Source organism: Thrips palmi, unplaced genomic scaffold (genome assembly GCF_012932325.1).
Source record: "Thrips palmi isolate BJ-2018 unplaced genomic scaffold, TpBJ-2018v1 HiC_scaffold_5, whole genome shotgun sequence".
NCBI lineage: Eukaryota > Metazoa > Arthropoda > Insecta > Thysanoptera > Thripidae > Thrips > Thrips palmi.
Genome location: NW_023144632.1, coordinates 4,373,503 through 4,390,267, shown reverse-complemented (window position 1 = coordinate 4,390,267; position 16,765 = coordinate 4,373,503). Strand labels below are relative to the sequence as shown.

Sequence of the window (16,765 nt, the reverse complement as noted above, 5' to 3'; positions counted from 1 at the left end):
TCGTCCACCGAGACACCTGAGTGTAATAAGTTGCCCAAACTTAGACTGACGGTAGTAGCGGTTTGGGTGAGGCAAAGGCGAGACATTTGTTTTGGTGTCACAGACAGCGAAAGGGGCATCGGCCACTCAGAGAGGAGCGCGGTATCCGAGAGCTCGGTAGCAGCCTAGCCGACCCGATGCAAGACTCGGGTTCGCGACCGCGTTCACCGCACTCCAACTTATCTTGTGACGTGTCAAAGCGGTGTTTTCCTTCCAGGCGCTGTGCCACTGGAGGGAAAAAGAAATGAGGACAACAATCACGAGCGTGCTCCGTGCACGAAGAGACATTTCAGGTCGCCCGATAAATCTACCCTGTTTACTGCCATCCACGGGATGTGCTGTGAGTTGCAGAGGATATGGAGACAGTTTAGTAAGTCAATCAGAAAAAATTATAATTCCTGAAATTTTACATAGAATTTGAGATTACATTACAATACTAGAAGAGTTGAAACACACAGACTCCTTTTAAACGAGAGTATAAAAAAAGGACTGTACATATATTAAAGTATCACATAATAGTACAAATATACTTACTGTATCTATTTATACATATACATTTATTATATTTATATGCACGTGTATTTACCAGAACATAGTCCTGGTAGATACGAATGAGACTAGCAACTAATTGATATTGATATATAGGATTACATCAGAAACCAGAGAAATGAAGAATGTGTTCCAATGTATGAAGAGGTAAAGACTTAAAAAACCCACAGAAAGACCAAAATTCATTTTAGAAAAACAACAAGAAGAAACAACAAGGTAGGATGGGTAGATTTTTCCAGAGGAAGGCGGGAAAGTTGCCTCCAAAAATCTACCAGCATTTATGCACCTCTTACTTTAAGCTTCTTAGCCTGAAATTTTCCAGTACTCTAAGGTTTTAACTTTAACCAAAAGGAGACTATTACGAATGTAGCACCAGCATAAATATGGTTAATGAGCACAACAGAGAAAATTCCCAACAATAATGCAAGACAATCTTCTGCCTTTTTTCTGAGAGCGCATGTTAGTTCAATTCATGTGTAAATGGTAAATCAGTACTGCAGAATGACATGTAAATTAAAAAAGGATAACAAAGCAAACTCAGCAGTCCAAAATCACGCCAGAGCTGAAAAAATCTAATGAGTTAGTTTCTATTAGTAAAATTAAGAGTAAACTAAAACATGTTTGACTTTTTAACTTAACATTCCTCTTTCATAAATAAAAATAATATTAATAACAAGAGAAGAGTGAGCCATAAAGAATCATTCAGTCACAAAATATGCTTAGTACAGTAGCATTGTTAAGAATTCATAGCTACATGGGCATCTACAGATCACAACAAAAAAGTTAATAAAAACTGCATAGAAGAATGGGTAACTCCACTAAACATAACTTTAAAAAGTTAATTTAAGTGATGTTTGTAAAAGTAAAAATAACTTTGGTGTATCATGCTATGTAGTGAGCAAAGCATCTTTAGACAACCTTGTTTTAAAACACAATTTCAATGAAATTCTAGGACTACATGCTATAAAAAATCACATAAAAGTCTCACAAAACCTTGTGCGCAATAGCTTTAGATAACTATAAACTACCGTCAAACAGAATTCAGGTAATGAGGTTCTTTTTTAAAAACGACTTCTCATTTTTTTCCCCTCTACAACACTACTGTAGAGTGGGATTGAATGTCATTAAACACAAGGAAGATAAAGAACAAATAGGAAAAAATCTGTTGGTTCCTAAAAAGAACAGCTTCACAAAAACGAAATTTCATTCTTCCATCTAATTCTTTAAAATTTTCAAGAGCAGTTCCTGTCAATGGTAAGATTTCACATTATTATAAGTAGATAATTTAAAACCAAAAGTGAATGCACAGATATTGAAATAATTTGATCAGTCAGGTTTCTAAATACAAAAAGGCAAGAACAGTAAGAATGATAATGAACCCCTAAAAAGTAATTAGTCTACTCAGCATCACAAAAAAATTAATGTCAGTCTTAACAGGCTCATCATTTGGTTGGGGCATGAGGCCTCTAGCTTTCTAAGAAGATAATCTGTTACAGAAACACACTTTCATAAAACAAAAAACAAAATAAAAAAAAACAAAAGAAAAAAATTTTGAGAGCCCAAAACAAGATTATCTTTACAGTATCAACAGGGGAAAATATCAAAAAGGTCTTCACCTTATTAAATTACTAAAGAAATTATCATGAGGGTCTAGGTCGATGTTTCCATTCAACAGAATCACTCCGGATTGAGGGAGAAGGGGTAACCTCCACACCACCAGATTCCTCACTGATGGTGGACAAGCCAAATGCAGGAACAGCAGTCGATGGCGTACTAAAAGCTGGAAGCTTATGCTGGGCAGGTGAACTGGTGCCGCACAGCTTAAGTTGAGCTGGGGAGTTAGTTGGGGAGGAGTTGACAGAAGAATCAGTGTCCGGAAATGCCATATCTATGAAGCCCACCTAAGAGACAAATAAAAACAGAATTTGGTACAAAACTGTGTGACAGCCTTCATATAAAATTGAATGCAATGTGAACTTGCTACCTGTTGAGAATGAAGATGAGGAAGTCCTAGAGGGTTGGGCAGCCTCATCTGTTCATACTGATGAAAACTTGCCATCCCTGGATACACTGGAGGTGATGTACCATCCTGCAAGTACATGAGAGAAACAGTGCACCGGTAAAAGGACAACACTTAAAGTGGAAATAACTCCTCAGATGATGTAACTCTACAGAAGACTCACCATATTGTAACTTGTTGCAAGTGCTACTTCTGAAGCCCTTGAACGATCCTCATAGGGTTGAAGGACACACAAAAGAGTCCACAGGGGCACAAGAAATTTGGCCAGTCCAAATATAGAAATAATAATAGAATAGAATAGTTGAGTATGGCCGAAGACGCCACTGCAGCCAGTATCAGTTGAACCAACTGAAAATAGACGGTTTCACATAAATTTTTTAATTTAAAGAACATTTTGGCTCTTATAAAAGGTTAAAACTTTTAAGTTACCTAATTTCATGACAATATCAAAAGTAAGAGATAGAACAGCTGAGACTTCATACACAAGAATAACACTCCACAGGTCTCTGTACTCAGATCTTTGGACTCCACCTGATCTATGTAGAATATACAAAGCTGCAGTTGAAAAGAGCTGTACAGAAATGAAGTCTGCGACTGATAACATCAACCAATATGGTCCTAAAACAACAAATCATTATTACTGGGTCATAATAAAAGAATAAAAGTCTACCAGGACAGACAAAACTTACGTTGACATTCAATCCAGGACCCTGCCACATCTACCATCCCCATGAGAGCAACAGCAACACAGTACAGAAGATATAGACATAGCACTGGATTCACTACATGCTGCATGATGTCTGGCCGACCAAGAGATCTTGCAGCATGGGACCAATGAAGATGACACACCAGTGCAAAAATGGCAAGTTTCAAGAAGCAAGCTGCTAATTCAATCTGCGGAAATCTGTTTCCCACCATAAAACTCGTTGTGCTGCAACATATTCAACCAAACATTACATTTCAGATGTATTGGAACAAAACACAATCCATTCAGTTAAGCCACACATTTCACAAGCTTGCAATCGCATTCCCACCAAATACCTCCACATCATTCTCCCTCTCCATTTCCATGAACAATTTATAATTCTTATAAACTTACCAAACAATACATTCAATTGCTGATGTATAGAATATTGCATAGTGGTGCATTCGAGTATTGCGGAAGACATGATATTTGACAATCTTCACAATGATAAATATGAGAGTGATGGTCGATGCAGTGGTGAGAAGGCCGGTGCGGAGACAGGCCAGTGTGTCATATGGTTCCCAGCAACCTTTGTTGGCTACGTCGATTGTATCATTTCCAAACTTCCGTCCTCTTGACAACATTTTCAAAACTGTAGAGCAAATCTGGAGGAAAAAACAAGGACACAATACTAAATAAATATATATAAGCTTGCAACACCCGAGTTTTAAAGAACACACAAAAAAATGGCACTGTAAAAATATATTAAAGGTAAAACATACTCAACAATTGGTTCATTTTAATGATTGACGTACATATTAATGGTTTTCCTTGAGTAGCTGCTAACACAGGGAAGGCTACGCTATGCTGTATTGGAAACGACCTAACCGCCGTGCCAATAACGAAATAAATGACTTTACCTTGTAGACATAACGATGTGCATAGAAGCGACAAGGAAATTAACGTGCTAAGTTGTTATAATCCGGAGAAATGATGCGTCGAATGTAAATAATATTGTCTGCCAATACATGTCAACAAACTATGGCCGCCATCTTGTCGACTTTCCAATCTTCACAGTACCAACTTTGCGGGCACGGAGTATGTCGTTAAAAGTTAGTGTCGTTGTGTTGGTAGTCATGCTTTGATGATCAGTTTAAAAAGGATCCTTGGAAATTGTTTGTTTACATTGTAATGTTGCTGCCCAGTATTGTGTCATTATGAATCTGGGTATGATTCAACTTTCTACCTTTGACTTATTTTTGTTTTAATCTTAGTGTGGCGTGTAACTGCCGAGCTCCAAGCGAATGTCGAAGCTTCAGAAATATTCCAAGGGAACCTAGCCCCCCTGAAACACTACTGTATTTCCATTTTTATCAAGGATAATAGGCTAAATTAACCCAACATTGCTTGGTTTTGGATTCACCAGATATCAAGAACTTTCCTTAGATTCCTGAACTCTGCTAACATCACATACACATCCATCCTTCAACATCCTAAATTTCTCTCTCGTTTGAATCGATTATTTCATATTTTACAGATATTGAAAGGAAACTTTCCAAGGCTTTAAAGCAGTTCAGTGTAAACACTTTATTTAATGATGTTTGCCCATACTTTCAAGATTGGATCACTCAAGAAGAGCTCTCCTCAGAAATTCGCAGACTCAAACACAACATTGACACACCATCAGTTGTTGGTGTTCTCATAAATCTCCTGAAAGTAAGCTATTAAGATGATATTTGAACTAAGTATTGCATTATCTGCAGGGTATATTGATGAACCATGATTGTTTGTTTCTTTATTGTAGGAGAATGATATAACTAATGCTGAAGTTGAAGATTTACTTTCCACATTTCTGCTCCTTGGTAAAGTTCCAAATCACAGCTTGTTGATCCCATTTTCCAGAGCAACAAAATGTGCAAAAGTGTCACATAGCTGGATTTTGAGACCCCTATTACTAAGACTGCATGTTACAAGGATGTAAATTTTATTTCACCTTTCACATCTTTCTCTAATATTCTAGGTACTGCTTATAATTCTTCGCGTAGGACATGGACATCTTACAAACTTGAAGGAGATTGCCTCCAAGTTAAATTTGAAGATGAGATTAAAGAAGATCTGAAACATATCCTTGAAGAAAATCAATTAAATGCGGTAATGAAAATACATAATTTATTTCCATGCATTCACTCTGAACCTCTCAGTTACTTTTAGCTCTTTTTGCTCAATGGTCGTAGATTGATCTTCAGTTTTTTGTTGTTTTTTGTGGGTGTTTCAGACCATTGCAATCAAAACTGTCGATTGTATGCAGTGGATACAGGTGACCGAAAGAAGACTTGTGAAGAAACGCTGGAAAGATTACGCACCTTACTATGTTGCATGTTTTATAGGAGAACCATATATGTTCTTGAGCAAACGGGACGTATCAGATGATTTTCTTAAGGTACTGCTGAAAAGTTTATCAACAGTTTTATACTTACTGATAGAAGCTTTCTTTATAATTTTTCTTGTTCCCTTGCTCATATTTTCAGTCACTATCTGAAGGTTTTGGATATACTGGCTACAAATACAGCAACCTCAATGGTCATGATCTGGAATCTATGTTCAGCCATTTAAGACAGAAAGGTGCTAAGAGGGGAATTGTCAGGCCGATATCAACCTTAAGTATGTCTCAGCATCACATGTTTTTCGTTTCTTTTCTTTTTTTAAAATAAATTTTTGAGATATTTTTTGCATCCTATTTATGTTTACAGGTAACATTAAAGTTACATCATCTGGTAAAGATTTCTCTCAACACGAGAACAGAAGAAAGTTTGTATCAGACATAATGGGAACATCACCCCCAAAAATATCCAACTATGTTGTTGTAAGTAATTTGTATCAAGTTTCCTGGTTAAGTATATTTTATACACTTGTTTATATTGGTCGTCATCTATGTTTCCAATCTTATTGAAGGTGGCAAAGAATTTACCATGGAAAGGAAGAGTGCAACACCCCAGTTTGAAAACAAAGACTTTTGATATGAAAATTGAATTTCAAACAGAAGACACTGCAGAAATGTTGCTAGATATGGCTGAACATGGTTGTTTGAAAGTACCTCCACCAAGCTACGTTGTAAATCTTATGTCTACTGGAAGAAACAATATTAAACTCCGAGTTCAGAATGGCAATGGAGCCACAGATACAGAAACTCAGACAGACGCTGGTTAATCTTCATAGTTTTAGCATTTCTATAAATCTAACATTTGTTATTTTTTTTTACTTTTGTCCTTATACCACTGTGCTGCAGTTGCAAACGGTTGGCAATGACTTTAATTGGAAACATTATTGCGTTTGGTTAATCTTCATAATTTTTGCATTTTTATAAATCTAACTTTTGTTTTTTTTTGTTTTTTTTAACTTTTGTTCTTATACCTCTGTGCTGCTGTCACAAACGGTTGGCAATGACTTTAATTGTAAACATTGCGTTAAAGGATTTAAATTGTAATGTGGATCTTTTCTTTAATTAAACAAAATATGTGGACATCACAACTCGAACCTACTTTGCAGATTCAAGTATCTAACCCTAATCCATAATTCGACTAATTATTTCTCCAACAACATTACATGAACCTTGGCTGTGCGATTGCCGGGGAGGGGGGGGGGAGGGTGGCTGCCAGCCCGACTGGCTGACTGGGCTAGCATTCGACAACATAGTAAATCATTGCCAGGTCGCTGGTGTGCGTGCCCCGCCTCGCCCCGCCGCCTCTCGGCCTGCCCGACCTCGCAATGGCTTTATGGCACCATCCCGCACCCCTCCCTCCCCCCTTCCCCCCTCTCCAAACGCCACGGCCATAATCATTACTTTATTCTGTCGGAGACGAAGCGACGGCTCGCTACAAAGTGGAGTGAACGGCAAAGTAAAGGGCCGCAGCAGGACGCCGCGCCGAAGGGAAGGACTGGAAGGCCGGCCCTGCCGCGGGAATTCCCCAAAGCCCTTCCAAGTCCGCCTCGGCGCCTCGCCCCGTCTGGAGGGCACGGCCGGCAAGTCGGGGCGCGGGGCCACGGCAAGCGAAGAGCGGCATGTGTCGGATGTAAATGGAGGGGGAGTCTATTATTTTGGCACAGCTCCTGGGCGCTAACGGCGGCCGCGGAAGACAATGCGATAAGTGGAAGCGGATCCGCGATTATGGCGACAACGCCAGCGTCGCTAGCAGAGCGCGGAACGCGCGGAGCCCCTCGCGCACTCCCGCCCGCTCCCCGCGGACCTATACATCGTCGGGGCGGCCCGGGGCGGGGCGGGGGCAACACGGCACGGCAGGGGAGCAAGTGGAGACAAATGGCAGCGCGTGCGACGCGTGCGCAGTCCCTATCACTAGGCGGCACGGCACGCAGCGGCACGCAAAGCGAGACAAGCCGCGGCCTGGCCAGGCTGCGCTAGGCTGCGCGGCCACGGGCATGTCGTAGGTGGAGGTTCGGGAAGCTGACCGAAAACCGGGCTAGTCGTGTAGACCGGGTACCCCGCTTACAGGCGCGGATACAGGGGCCCATAGCCCCATAGCCCCAAGATAGCCGCCTGAAAGGTAGACAAAAAGTGGTACTTTGCCCCTGTAAGTAGGCAAAAAGTGCGACTTTGCCCCCCCCCATAGGCCCGCTTATTACGCCGCAAGCCGGCGGAGGCAGTGGACTGACTAGAGTACCGAGAGTCGTCTTCGTCGCTCTGTCTCTGTCGCACTCATTGGGCGTGCAGTATTGGTGCGAAGGCGACAGAGCGACGAAGACGACTCTCGGAATCAGTCTGCAGAGGCGCTGCGGCCTCCGCGGCCCCGCTGACGCTGCCTGGACAGGCACCACTGACACGCTAAGTCGGCAGCGAAACGGCATAACACGTTATTGTTCGTAGTTGCCCGGCGTGGCGTTTGCCGTTTCTAGGCGATGGCGGGGCTTTGTCTCTACCTGGCCTGGCTGTGCCTCGGCCCGGCGGCCCCGGCCAAAAGGCACGGCACAATGCGACAATGCTGCTTTCGGTAGTCGGACGCAGTCGGCATATTGGAGGATATTGTGTCATTGTGTCGGGTGTGCCGCACCTTGCCCGCCTGTCGGCAGGACGGGCCGACATACACAGACATCACGCCCGGCAAGATGGCGTCGTGGTCTGGTCCGGGACGCAGTCCAGGACGAACGGTCCTCCTGGACCTCCAGGACTCGCTCCACCCCAACAACACTGTTATTCAACGAATGTGACGTCACATTCGTTAGAATGTGAATTTTGTCACGTTCGTTTGAATATGATGTCACATTCGTTTGAATGTTGATCCACGCTTAATCGAATGTGACACCCGCATCTGATGGCCGCATGATGACCGTGTCACGTTCAAACGAATGTGACATCGTAGTCAAACGAACGTGACAAAATTCACATTCTGACGAATGTGACGTCACATTCGTTGAATGACAGTGAAGTGGCACCTCTCGGCCCGAGTGACTCGATAAAAGAAGGGTTTGACATAGATTTTTAGCAGATGATACCTTTACTACTCCAAAACATACCTAGAACAATACAAGACACTTAAAGGTGTCATTTTTACCTCGCCCAATTTGACGTTGGCCCATTGCCGCTTTCTGGCGTGGGCCACGTGCAACGAAGCGGGCCCAGCAGTGGGCTAGTTTGCTCATGATCGAGTCGAGCGTGATGATGTCGACACCGATGTGTCGGCTGCCTCGCCGACAGACCGACGTCGGCAAGTCGGGATGTGACGCTTGAGGTGTCATGAACCTCGTCGAGGCCGGTGGAATGTCGCCCTCTGATTCACGCATCCACTGCCGTCCCGCCCGAGCGCCTCGACGGTCAGTCCCCCCCCCCTCTTTACGCCCCGAGCGGTGACGTGACGGCGCACGCAAAAAACAATTCCAAGCTCAGACAAATTTTAGCAGTGGTACTAAAAATTTACGCGGTCTTAGCGGAAGTTCTTTTTGTGCAGGTGCAGACTTTTCCGGCACATTGCTATGGTATCAGCTAAATCTCGTAGAAGCGCAAACAATTTATAGGAGCGGTTGCCAAAATAAGGGTATCTTTCGTGTCTTTTGGCTCTATAATCGTTATTTTTCGACGTATTGAGATGCGGTTTGGTGCGTTGTGTTGGGCTCGACGTCGCCCACTCTTATCCATCTTAAGTCACCACTTTTTCAATTCAGAAGATGTCGATAAAGTGCTCCAAAGGGTCATTTTGTAACGTTCCGGCATGTCCCCCGTCCATAAATTCAAAGTTTCGATGCTTATATTTCAGCTAATATGGAACGTAGAACGATTCTGAGAAGATATTCGGAAACTTTATTATTTTATCTATCAGACACATGTTACTGAACTCGTTTTTACGAGCTCGATTTGGGTGCAATCTGTAAACGCAAAATGTCCTCCGTGGTTGACTTTGCGGAACGTTACATGTGAATTATCACGGTTTCTCGCGTTGTACTCCACTGATAGTTCTCGGCCTTGTCGTCAGATTAATCTGTAGCATTTTTGCCGTCGAATGGTGCAAACGGGAACTCTTAGAAGTTAATAGAAAGCTCAGAATCTTGTTTTATAGGTTATGTTTCGGTAGTGTCCGACCATGATTTTAAAATGCTTTTCTGTTCCCCGGGCAAGTTCTAGACCAAACAGAGATATAATTCTATCGGGACGTGTTGAGGAATCTTAAAACAGGAGCTCACACCAAATGGCGTGTTTTAATTCATAGCAAGAGAGTTACTAGGCCTGTTTGAATGACAATGTAACGTTCCGTATCCCGCTGTTTTCTGTAACGTTCCGTGTCTTTCCCCTATACTTTTGATAGGGGCTTTTTGGTCTTTCTGCAATATTGCACGGGAGCTCGACTGCGTTCAGATATAAGTCGTGGGACATCACTGAATAAATTGGCCGAGAAAAAAACCGACTTTTCCATATTTTTTTCTTGAGGTTCTATGGCCTTCAAAAGTGCCCCGAATTTTGGCAACTGCTCATAGGCGTCGGTGCTAAACAGCTTTGCTTATTGCTTCGCTGTCTGAAATGATCTTTTCCATGTGTGCAAAGGTGGCTCAGACGCGCCGCTGCCGCCAGATTCCGAATTTCGTCGCTCTATCTCTGTCACACCCCTACGAGACGCTCCATGAGTGCGACAGAGACAGAGCGACGAGACGAGTCTTTGGAATCTGGCGGCCGGATGAACGGGCGAAGAGCAGCGCTTTCTCGGAATGGACGGTTTGCACGGTGTCGGTGCTCTTGATGACCTCGATGAGCGCACGGCAGGGCACGCCCCGGGCACGCGGCGCGGCACACTGCCTGCCGCAGCACGCTGCGAGCAGCAGCAAAGCTCAGTACTAAAGCCCTCTTTTCGGGTGCCGCGGGCAGGGAGGAGAGGCAGAGGGGGGGGGGACACCGCGAATTAAAAGCGTTGTCGGCGGCGGGGCCGAAGCGGCAGCAGCCCAGTCCCCCGAAAACACCCATGATACATTTGAGCGGGCAGTTTCATCAAGTCGTAAAGACAGAAAGACAGAGACAGAGAGCGAGTGAGTTGGAGTGAGTAGGGCGGTGGAGGCCCTCCACGCGGCGTCTTCGCTGGTCTTCGCTTGGCTCCGCGCCCCCCTCCACCTCTCACACATCCTGCCTCCTCCAGGGCGGGGCGGGGCGGAGGGGCGGTCCTCATCGTATTCAATAAGAAGATGAAGGAAGGGGAGAAGGAGAGGGAGAGCCCGCTGAATATGGCCGTTATAAAAATAGCTTCTATTCCTTACAACAGCGCCCGCCTTCCCACCGCCATAAAACGCGGAGCCCGGCCCATAAAAGTAGAAGCCGGAGGTGTAGAGCCTGACCGGAGCTGGGGCTGGACGGGCTGGCCGGCCGCAGAGCGCCGCACCGCGCCGCAGCGACCTGGAAGGCTGGCCGGACTGGAGGGCTGGACTGGAACGCTGGACCTGGCTCCAGGCTCCGACAGCCGGGCTGCGGCAGCGGCGCGCCGACGTGGCGACGTGACTGATGTGGCCGACGCCGCCGACGACGCCGACGTGGCCGACGACACCGACGTGACCGACGACGCCGTCTTTTGCCATAAACTAACTCGTGCACTCCGCGTCGCCGCCCCCTGCCTGCCGCCCGAACCCTGTGATGTGTGTCCAAGTTTCCCTAATCCGATCGCCAACTGAGGCCAATCCTGTGGAAATCGGCAGCGCACTGTTTTTGCGGCGTCTCTCTACTCCGCGTGGCACGCTTGATGCAGCAGCGCCCCCCCCCCCCCACACACACACACACACATCACAACCCCCGCGGAAACAGCCGATTCGAAGCGTTCTCTAAATGTTTTATGGCAGTGGTCTGTGTATTCGCTGGCCTTCTCGCTTCCCCCGCCCACCGCAATGTAGATGCCCTGTGGTGCTACATCACAGCTTGCCTCGCCTCTCTCGCCTCGCAGCGGAGTCAGCGCCGCGAGTTCTTCAATCTGAACCGTCCCAGTCGGGATGCTGTTCGCAGCCGCACGAAAAAATACACCCGGAGGTACTGACATGTCCGGGAACTCGCCGGCGACGATGTTTGACGATGTTGGCGGTGACCAGCCAACAGCTCCAGGCGTGCACGCTGACACACTCCACTGTCCCTCCGCGAAGCCACACCGTGACGATCGGCCGGAAATCACATATGTGTACATCGACTCGTCGGCTGGCCGTCGGCTGGCCGTCGGCCGCTCGGTGGAGGACGCCTGGCGGTCGGGCCGTCCCGCAGCGCAGTCGAGGCGGCGTGGTGCCTACCTTCCAGGCGGCAACGGGCCGCGAGGCCGCGAGCCAAGGCGACACTCGAACGAAAACGCGCCGACAATATGGACCCAAGGCTCTTTGGTTTTACGGCCGTGGCGGCCGCAGCCAAAGGCTTGGAGGCAGACTGCCGCGTCCAGCCGCAGGCCCGCAGCCCGCAGGCCACTGAGGCCGTCGTGTTGACGGAGTCGTCATCGCGTCGTGATGTTTCCATTGGCCATTCGGCCATTTGGCTGTTCGGCCGGCGCGTGCCACCGCCGCCCTCGCTCCCAGCGCCCAAACAACAATTAACGAAAAGGGCCATACCCGGTGTTTACCCCGCGCGGTGAGAGAGTACTTGCCCACGGCTCGGAGTAGATTAGTGCCCTATGGGTAATTTGGTAATTTTATTTTACAGCCAGCATGTGAGCTCATTAGAAATGCCCCCTCGAAAAAAAGCAGGTCCAGAGTTATTTCTGTTTTCCTTTCTCGCATTCTTCGTGTTGAGATAGTGCGGAGTTTTTTTGTCGTTTTCTTTCAAAGTGAACGTATTTTGTAAATTTTGACATGAATTTGCGAGAAAGGTGCGATAGAAATGATGTTTGTAGTGGACTTGCAGCCAGCGCGAGAGACGGGGCTTCGCGGCGTGAGGTGCTGCGGAGTGCATTTTTGAGAGTGCACCCGAGCGGTCTGTGAGAACGCCCTGCCCCGGCGTCCCCGGCGCGGCCTTCCCCGGCAAGCCTGCCCGGCCTGCCAACACAAAAGATTTGGGGCCGAAGGAAAAACGGGCTCATTTGCATACGACGACTAAACGACTTGTTTTGACGAACGCGGCCGGACGGAGGAGCTAAGCGTCGAGGTGCGAATGGCTTTTCTTTTTATTCCTCCCCAGCGGAGCAGCGGAGCAGCGCGGCTGCAGTTGCAGGCGGAGCGCACAGTGGATTTGCCAGAAGACCTGTGGAGGCGGCCAAAACTGTAGACGCGTTTTGAGCTCCAGAGTCGCTAAATGGGACTCAAACCGAACGTGTGACCCCACCCATGGATTCCTCTCCGAACAAGGAATCCATGCGTGGGGTCACACGTTCGGTTTGAGTCCTGCTCACCTACTCCGGAGCTCAAAGCTCGTCTGGAATTTTGTCCACCTCCACCTGGCTTCTGTCTGACCCACTGTGGGGCGGCCGTTTTCATCGGCGCTGGAGCGGACTGAAATCAACATTCTGTTTTGGTCGGAATTTTTTCCCCTCGACGCGCGCACGCGACCCAGTTTCCTTGTGGTGCAGAGGCCCTTGCTCTGCGACGCGCCTTTTTTGTCGCTGCTTCTAATCTAGCATTCGACGCGGACGGGCCGGACGGGCTGGAGGCTGGACGACGGCGTCGTGACGGCGTCGTGACGGCGTCGGGGGGATGTTTTGTGGTGCCTTTGTTGTGCGGGTCCGGACGCCTCGGACGACAACGGCCCTTTGGTCCCCTCGGCCCTCTGGCCCTTTGGACACAGGCCGGCCGTGTGGGCGCGTCATTGGGCCAGCCGGGGCCAGCAATGCATTCAAATCCTTTATCGGCGTGTGTGTGTGTGTGTGTGGTGTGTGAGTGAGAGAGAGAGAGAGAGAGAGAGAGAGAGAGAGAGAGAGAGAGAGAGAGAGAGAGTGCCTGTGTGTGCGAGAGTGAGTCTGTGTGTGCGAGTGTGTTGGTCGGCCCACTTTTATAGGAGGAACACAACTCGTTCTGGCCCGGGAGTGTATTGGGCCACAAACAAACGGGGCGGAGACGGCGGAGACGGCCCCCACACACCTGCTGTGCCTGCTACGGTAAAGTAGGTTGATTGAAAGCGGCAATTCAAAGCAAAAAAAAACGGTTTCTCATTTTTATGGAATTTAGTGCGGAAAATGCGGGCGGTCCGCGTGTTGGGTCACATCGACTTTGTCAAGTTACATGACAATGCTCGCAGCGCCAGCCAGCCAAGCCAGCCAAGCCAGCCACAGTGGGCCAGAAGACCGGTGGAGGCGGCCAAAACTCTAGACGCGTTTTGAGGTCCAGAGTCGCTAAACAGGACTCGAACTGAACGTGTGACCCCACCAATGGATTGCTCTCCGAACGAGGAATCCATTGGTGGGGTCACACGCTCGGTTCGAGTCCCATTTAGCGACTCTGGAGCTCAAAACGCGTCTAGAGTTTTGTCCGCCTCCACCGGTCTTCTGGCCCACTGTGCCAGCCAAGCCAGCCAGACCGCCATTCCGCCGCACGATCGGCCCGGAGATAAGTGAGCACTAGCGCTGTACTCGGGGCTGGACAGGCCGGGCTGGGGGCAGGGGCTGGGGGCCGAGGCAGGGGCTGGGGGCGAGGCAGGGGCTGGGGGCCGAGGCAGGGGCTGGGGGCCGAGGCAGGGGCTGGGGGCCGAGGCAGGGGCTGGGGGCCGAGGCAGGGGCTGGGGCCGAGGCAGGGGCTGGGGGCCGAGGCAGGGGCTGGGGGCCGAGGCAGGGGCTGGGGGCCGAGGCAGGGGCTGGGGGCCGAGGCAGGGGCTGGGGGCGAGGCAGGGGCTGGGGCCGAGGCAGGGGCTGGGGGCCGAGGCAGGGCTGGGGGCCGAGGCAGGGGCTGGGGGCCGAGGCAGGGGCTGGGGGCCGAGGCAGGGGCTGGGGGCGAGGCAGGGGCTGGGGCCGAGGCAGGGGCTGGGGGCCGAGGCAGGGGCTGGGGGCCGAGGCAGGGGCTGGGGGCCGAGGCAGGGGCTGGGGCCGAGGCAGGGGCTGGGGCCGAGGCAGGGGCTGGGGCCGAGGCAGGGGCTGGGGCCGAGGCAGGGGCTGGGGGCCGAGGCAGGGGCTGGGGCCGAGGCAGGGGCTGGGGCGAGGCAGGGCTGGGGCCGAGGCAGGGGCTGGGGGCCGAGGCAGGGTAGGGTGGTCCAAAAAAAAGTGAAGTTGCTCGGATCGTCCAACGCCGCCCGGATTTGGATTCTACATCGAAAAATATGAAATACGTGTTTTTTCCTTTTTCGAAAAAATGATTTTTAGGACCTCCGCAGAGCCCTCAAAGTTTTTGGCAGTGCTATAAATAGGAAAAACTCGTAACTTAGTCATTTTTTGACCGATTTTCAAAAACGAAACGGGGATTTGTTCGTTTTTGAATGCTTATTCCGAAAAAAAAATATGCCTAACCCTCTTTTTGGTTGTCTAACTTTCGGGGGCAAAAAATGACTAAATTTCGGCCCAAATTGGCAATAGTTTCAGTTTGTAGGCCGCTACAGCCACTCCAAGTCCACCCTGTCAGCATGGCGGGGTGCCCCCACCACAAGGCAAGCCCCATGAACAGAATTGGGATGCCGAGTGCAATTTGCCTACCTCCCAGGGGCATCAAATTGTGGATTTTTTCGAAAATCTATCAATAGTGATGTCTCTTGGGGCCTCTGGGCACTCAGATGGACAAACCTTCACACGGTTTGATACCCACACTAAATGATATGAACGTTATGGACGTTGCTGACGCGAGGGACCGCAAACCACGCAAGGCCACAAAGAAAGCCATCAAAATGAAGGAATTTTCTAAATTTTTACGTTTTTCTGGTCCCGAGAGGTAAGCAAGAGGTGCTCAACAGTCCATTCTTATTGTTTGTTCTTTTTACGTAGTGCGGGTACCGAACCGTGTGAAAGGGTGTCCATCTGAGTCTCCAGGGGCCCCAAGAGACATCACTATTGATAGATTTTCGAAAAAATCCACAATTTAATGCCCCTGGGAGGTAGGCAAATTGCACCCGGCATCCCAATTCTGTTCAGGGGGCTTGCCTTGTGGTGGGGGCACCCCGCCATGCTGACAGGGTGGACTTGGAGTGGCTGAAGCGGCCTACAATCCGAAACAATTGCCAATTTGGGCTGAAATTTAGTCATTTTTTGCCCCTGAAAGTTAGGCAAACCAAAAGAGGGTTGGGCATATTTGTTTTCGTAATAAGCATTCAAAAACGAACAAATCCCCGTTTCGTTTTTGAAAATCGGTCAAAAAATGAACAAGTTACGATTTTTTCCTATTAATAGCACTGTTAAAAACTTTGAGGGCTCTGCGGAGGTCCTAAAAATCATTTTTTCGAAAAAGGAAAAAACACGTATTTCATATTTTTTTATGGGAGAATCCAAATCCAGGCGGCGTTGGACGATCCGAGCAACTTCACTTTTTTTTGGACCACCCTAAGGCAGGGGCTGGGGGCCGAGGCAGGGGCTGGGGGCCGAGGCAGGGGCTGGGCGACGCATTCTCAAATTATTCTAATCTTGATTCGTTAGCGCTGGCCGCTGCAGTGCCGTGCCCTCGGCCGTGCCAGCGCATGCTTGCTCCTCGCGGCCGACCATAAAAAAAGAAAAAGAACGAGAGAAAAAAAAGCTTGGTAAAGTATGAGCTCAACACGCACACGCCATAAAGGCCTATAAAGGCCGTGAGGCTCCGACTTGATAATTGCGCGGTGGAAGCCCGCCTCGCTCTGTCTCTCTCGCACCCTCCGGGGACGCACCATGAGTGCGACAGAGACAGAGCGACGAGACGATCCTTCGGAAAGAGGCGGCTGACGTGTACTGACGTGTGGCCGGCCGGGGCTTTAGCCGTACGGCCGTACCGCGGCTTGTGACGCTTGTCCTTGCACTGCACAGGCCGCAGGGGTCGCTGCACGCGTTACTCCAGTGGGCAGCCTGCAGACTGATTCCGAGAGTCGTTTTCGTCGGTCCGTCTCTCTCGCACTCATGGGGCGTGCCTAATGGGTGCGGGAGTGA

General features: G+C 48.7%; 2 protein-coding genes across 3 annotated transcripts; one reads left to right on the top strand and one right to left on the bottom strand.

Annotated features, from left to right (window-relative positions):
* Positions 1-410: 410 nt before the first annotated feature.
* LOC117650488 lies at positions 411-4,369 on the bottom strand. 2 transcript variants are annotated; one of them, XM_034393948.1, is made up of 7 exons: positions 4,214-4,369; positions 3,708-3,958; positions 3,298-3,539; positions 3,038-3,226; positions 2,772-2,956; positions 2,573-2,677; positions 411-2,489 (listed from the first exon to the last, which is right to left on the bottom strand). In XM_034393948.1, exons 2-7 carry the CDS (start codon positions 3,935-3,937, stop codon positions 2,229-2,231), a joined length of 1,212 nt encoding a protein of 403 aa, XP_034249839.1. In that variant the 5' UTR covers positions 3,938-3,958; positions 4,214-4,369; the 3' UTR covers positions 411-2,228. The 2 variants fall into 2 exon arrangements, with proteins under 2 accessions (XP_034249839.1, XP_034249840.1); XM_034393949.1 differs by having other exon boundaries at positions 4,109-4,342.
* Positions 4,370-4,389: 20 nt separating this feature from the next.
* LOC117650489 lies at positions 4,390-6,831 on the top strand. Its single transcript, XM_034393950.1, has 8 exons — positions 4,390-4,520; positions 4,831-5,009; positions 5,098-5,155; positions 5,314-5,444; positions 5,569-5,733; positions 5,822-5,954; positions 6,044-6,156; positions 6,246-6,831. The coding sequence occupies exons 1-8, from the start codon at positions 4,511-4,513 to the stop codon at positions 6,498-6,500; spliced, it is 1,044 nt and encodes a 347-aa protein (XP_034249841.1). The 5' UTR covers positions 4,390-4,510; the 3' UTR covers positions 6,501-6,831.
* Positions 6,832-16,765: the final 9,934 nt, after the last annotated feature.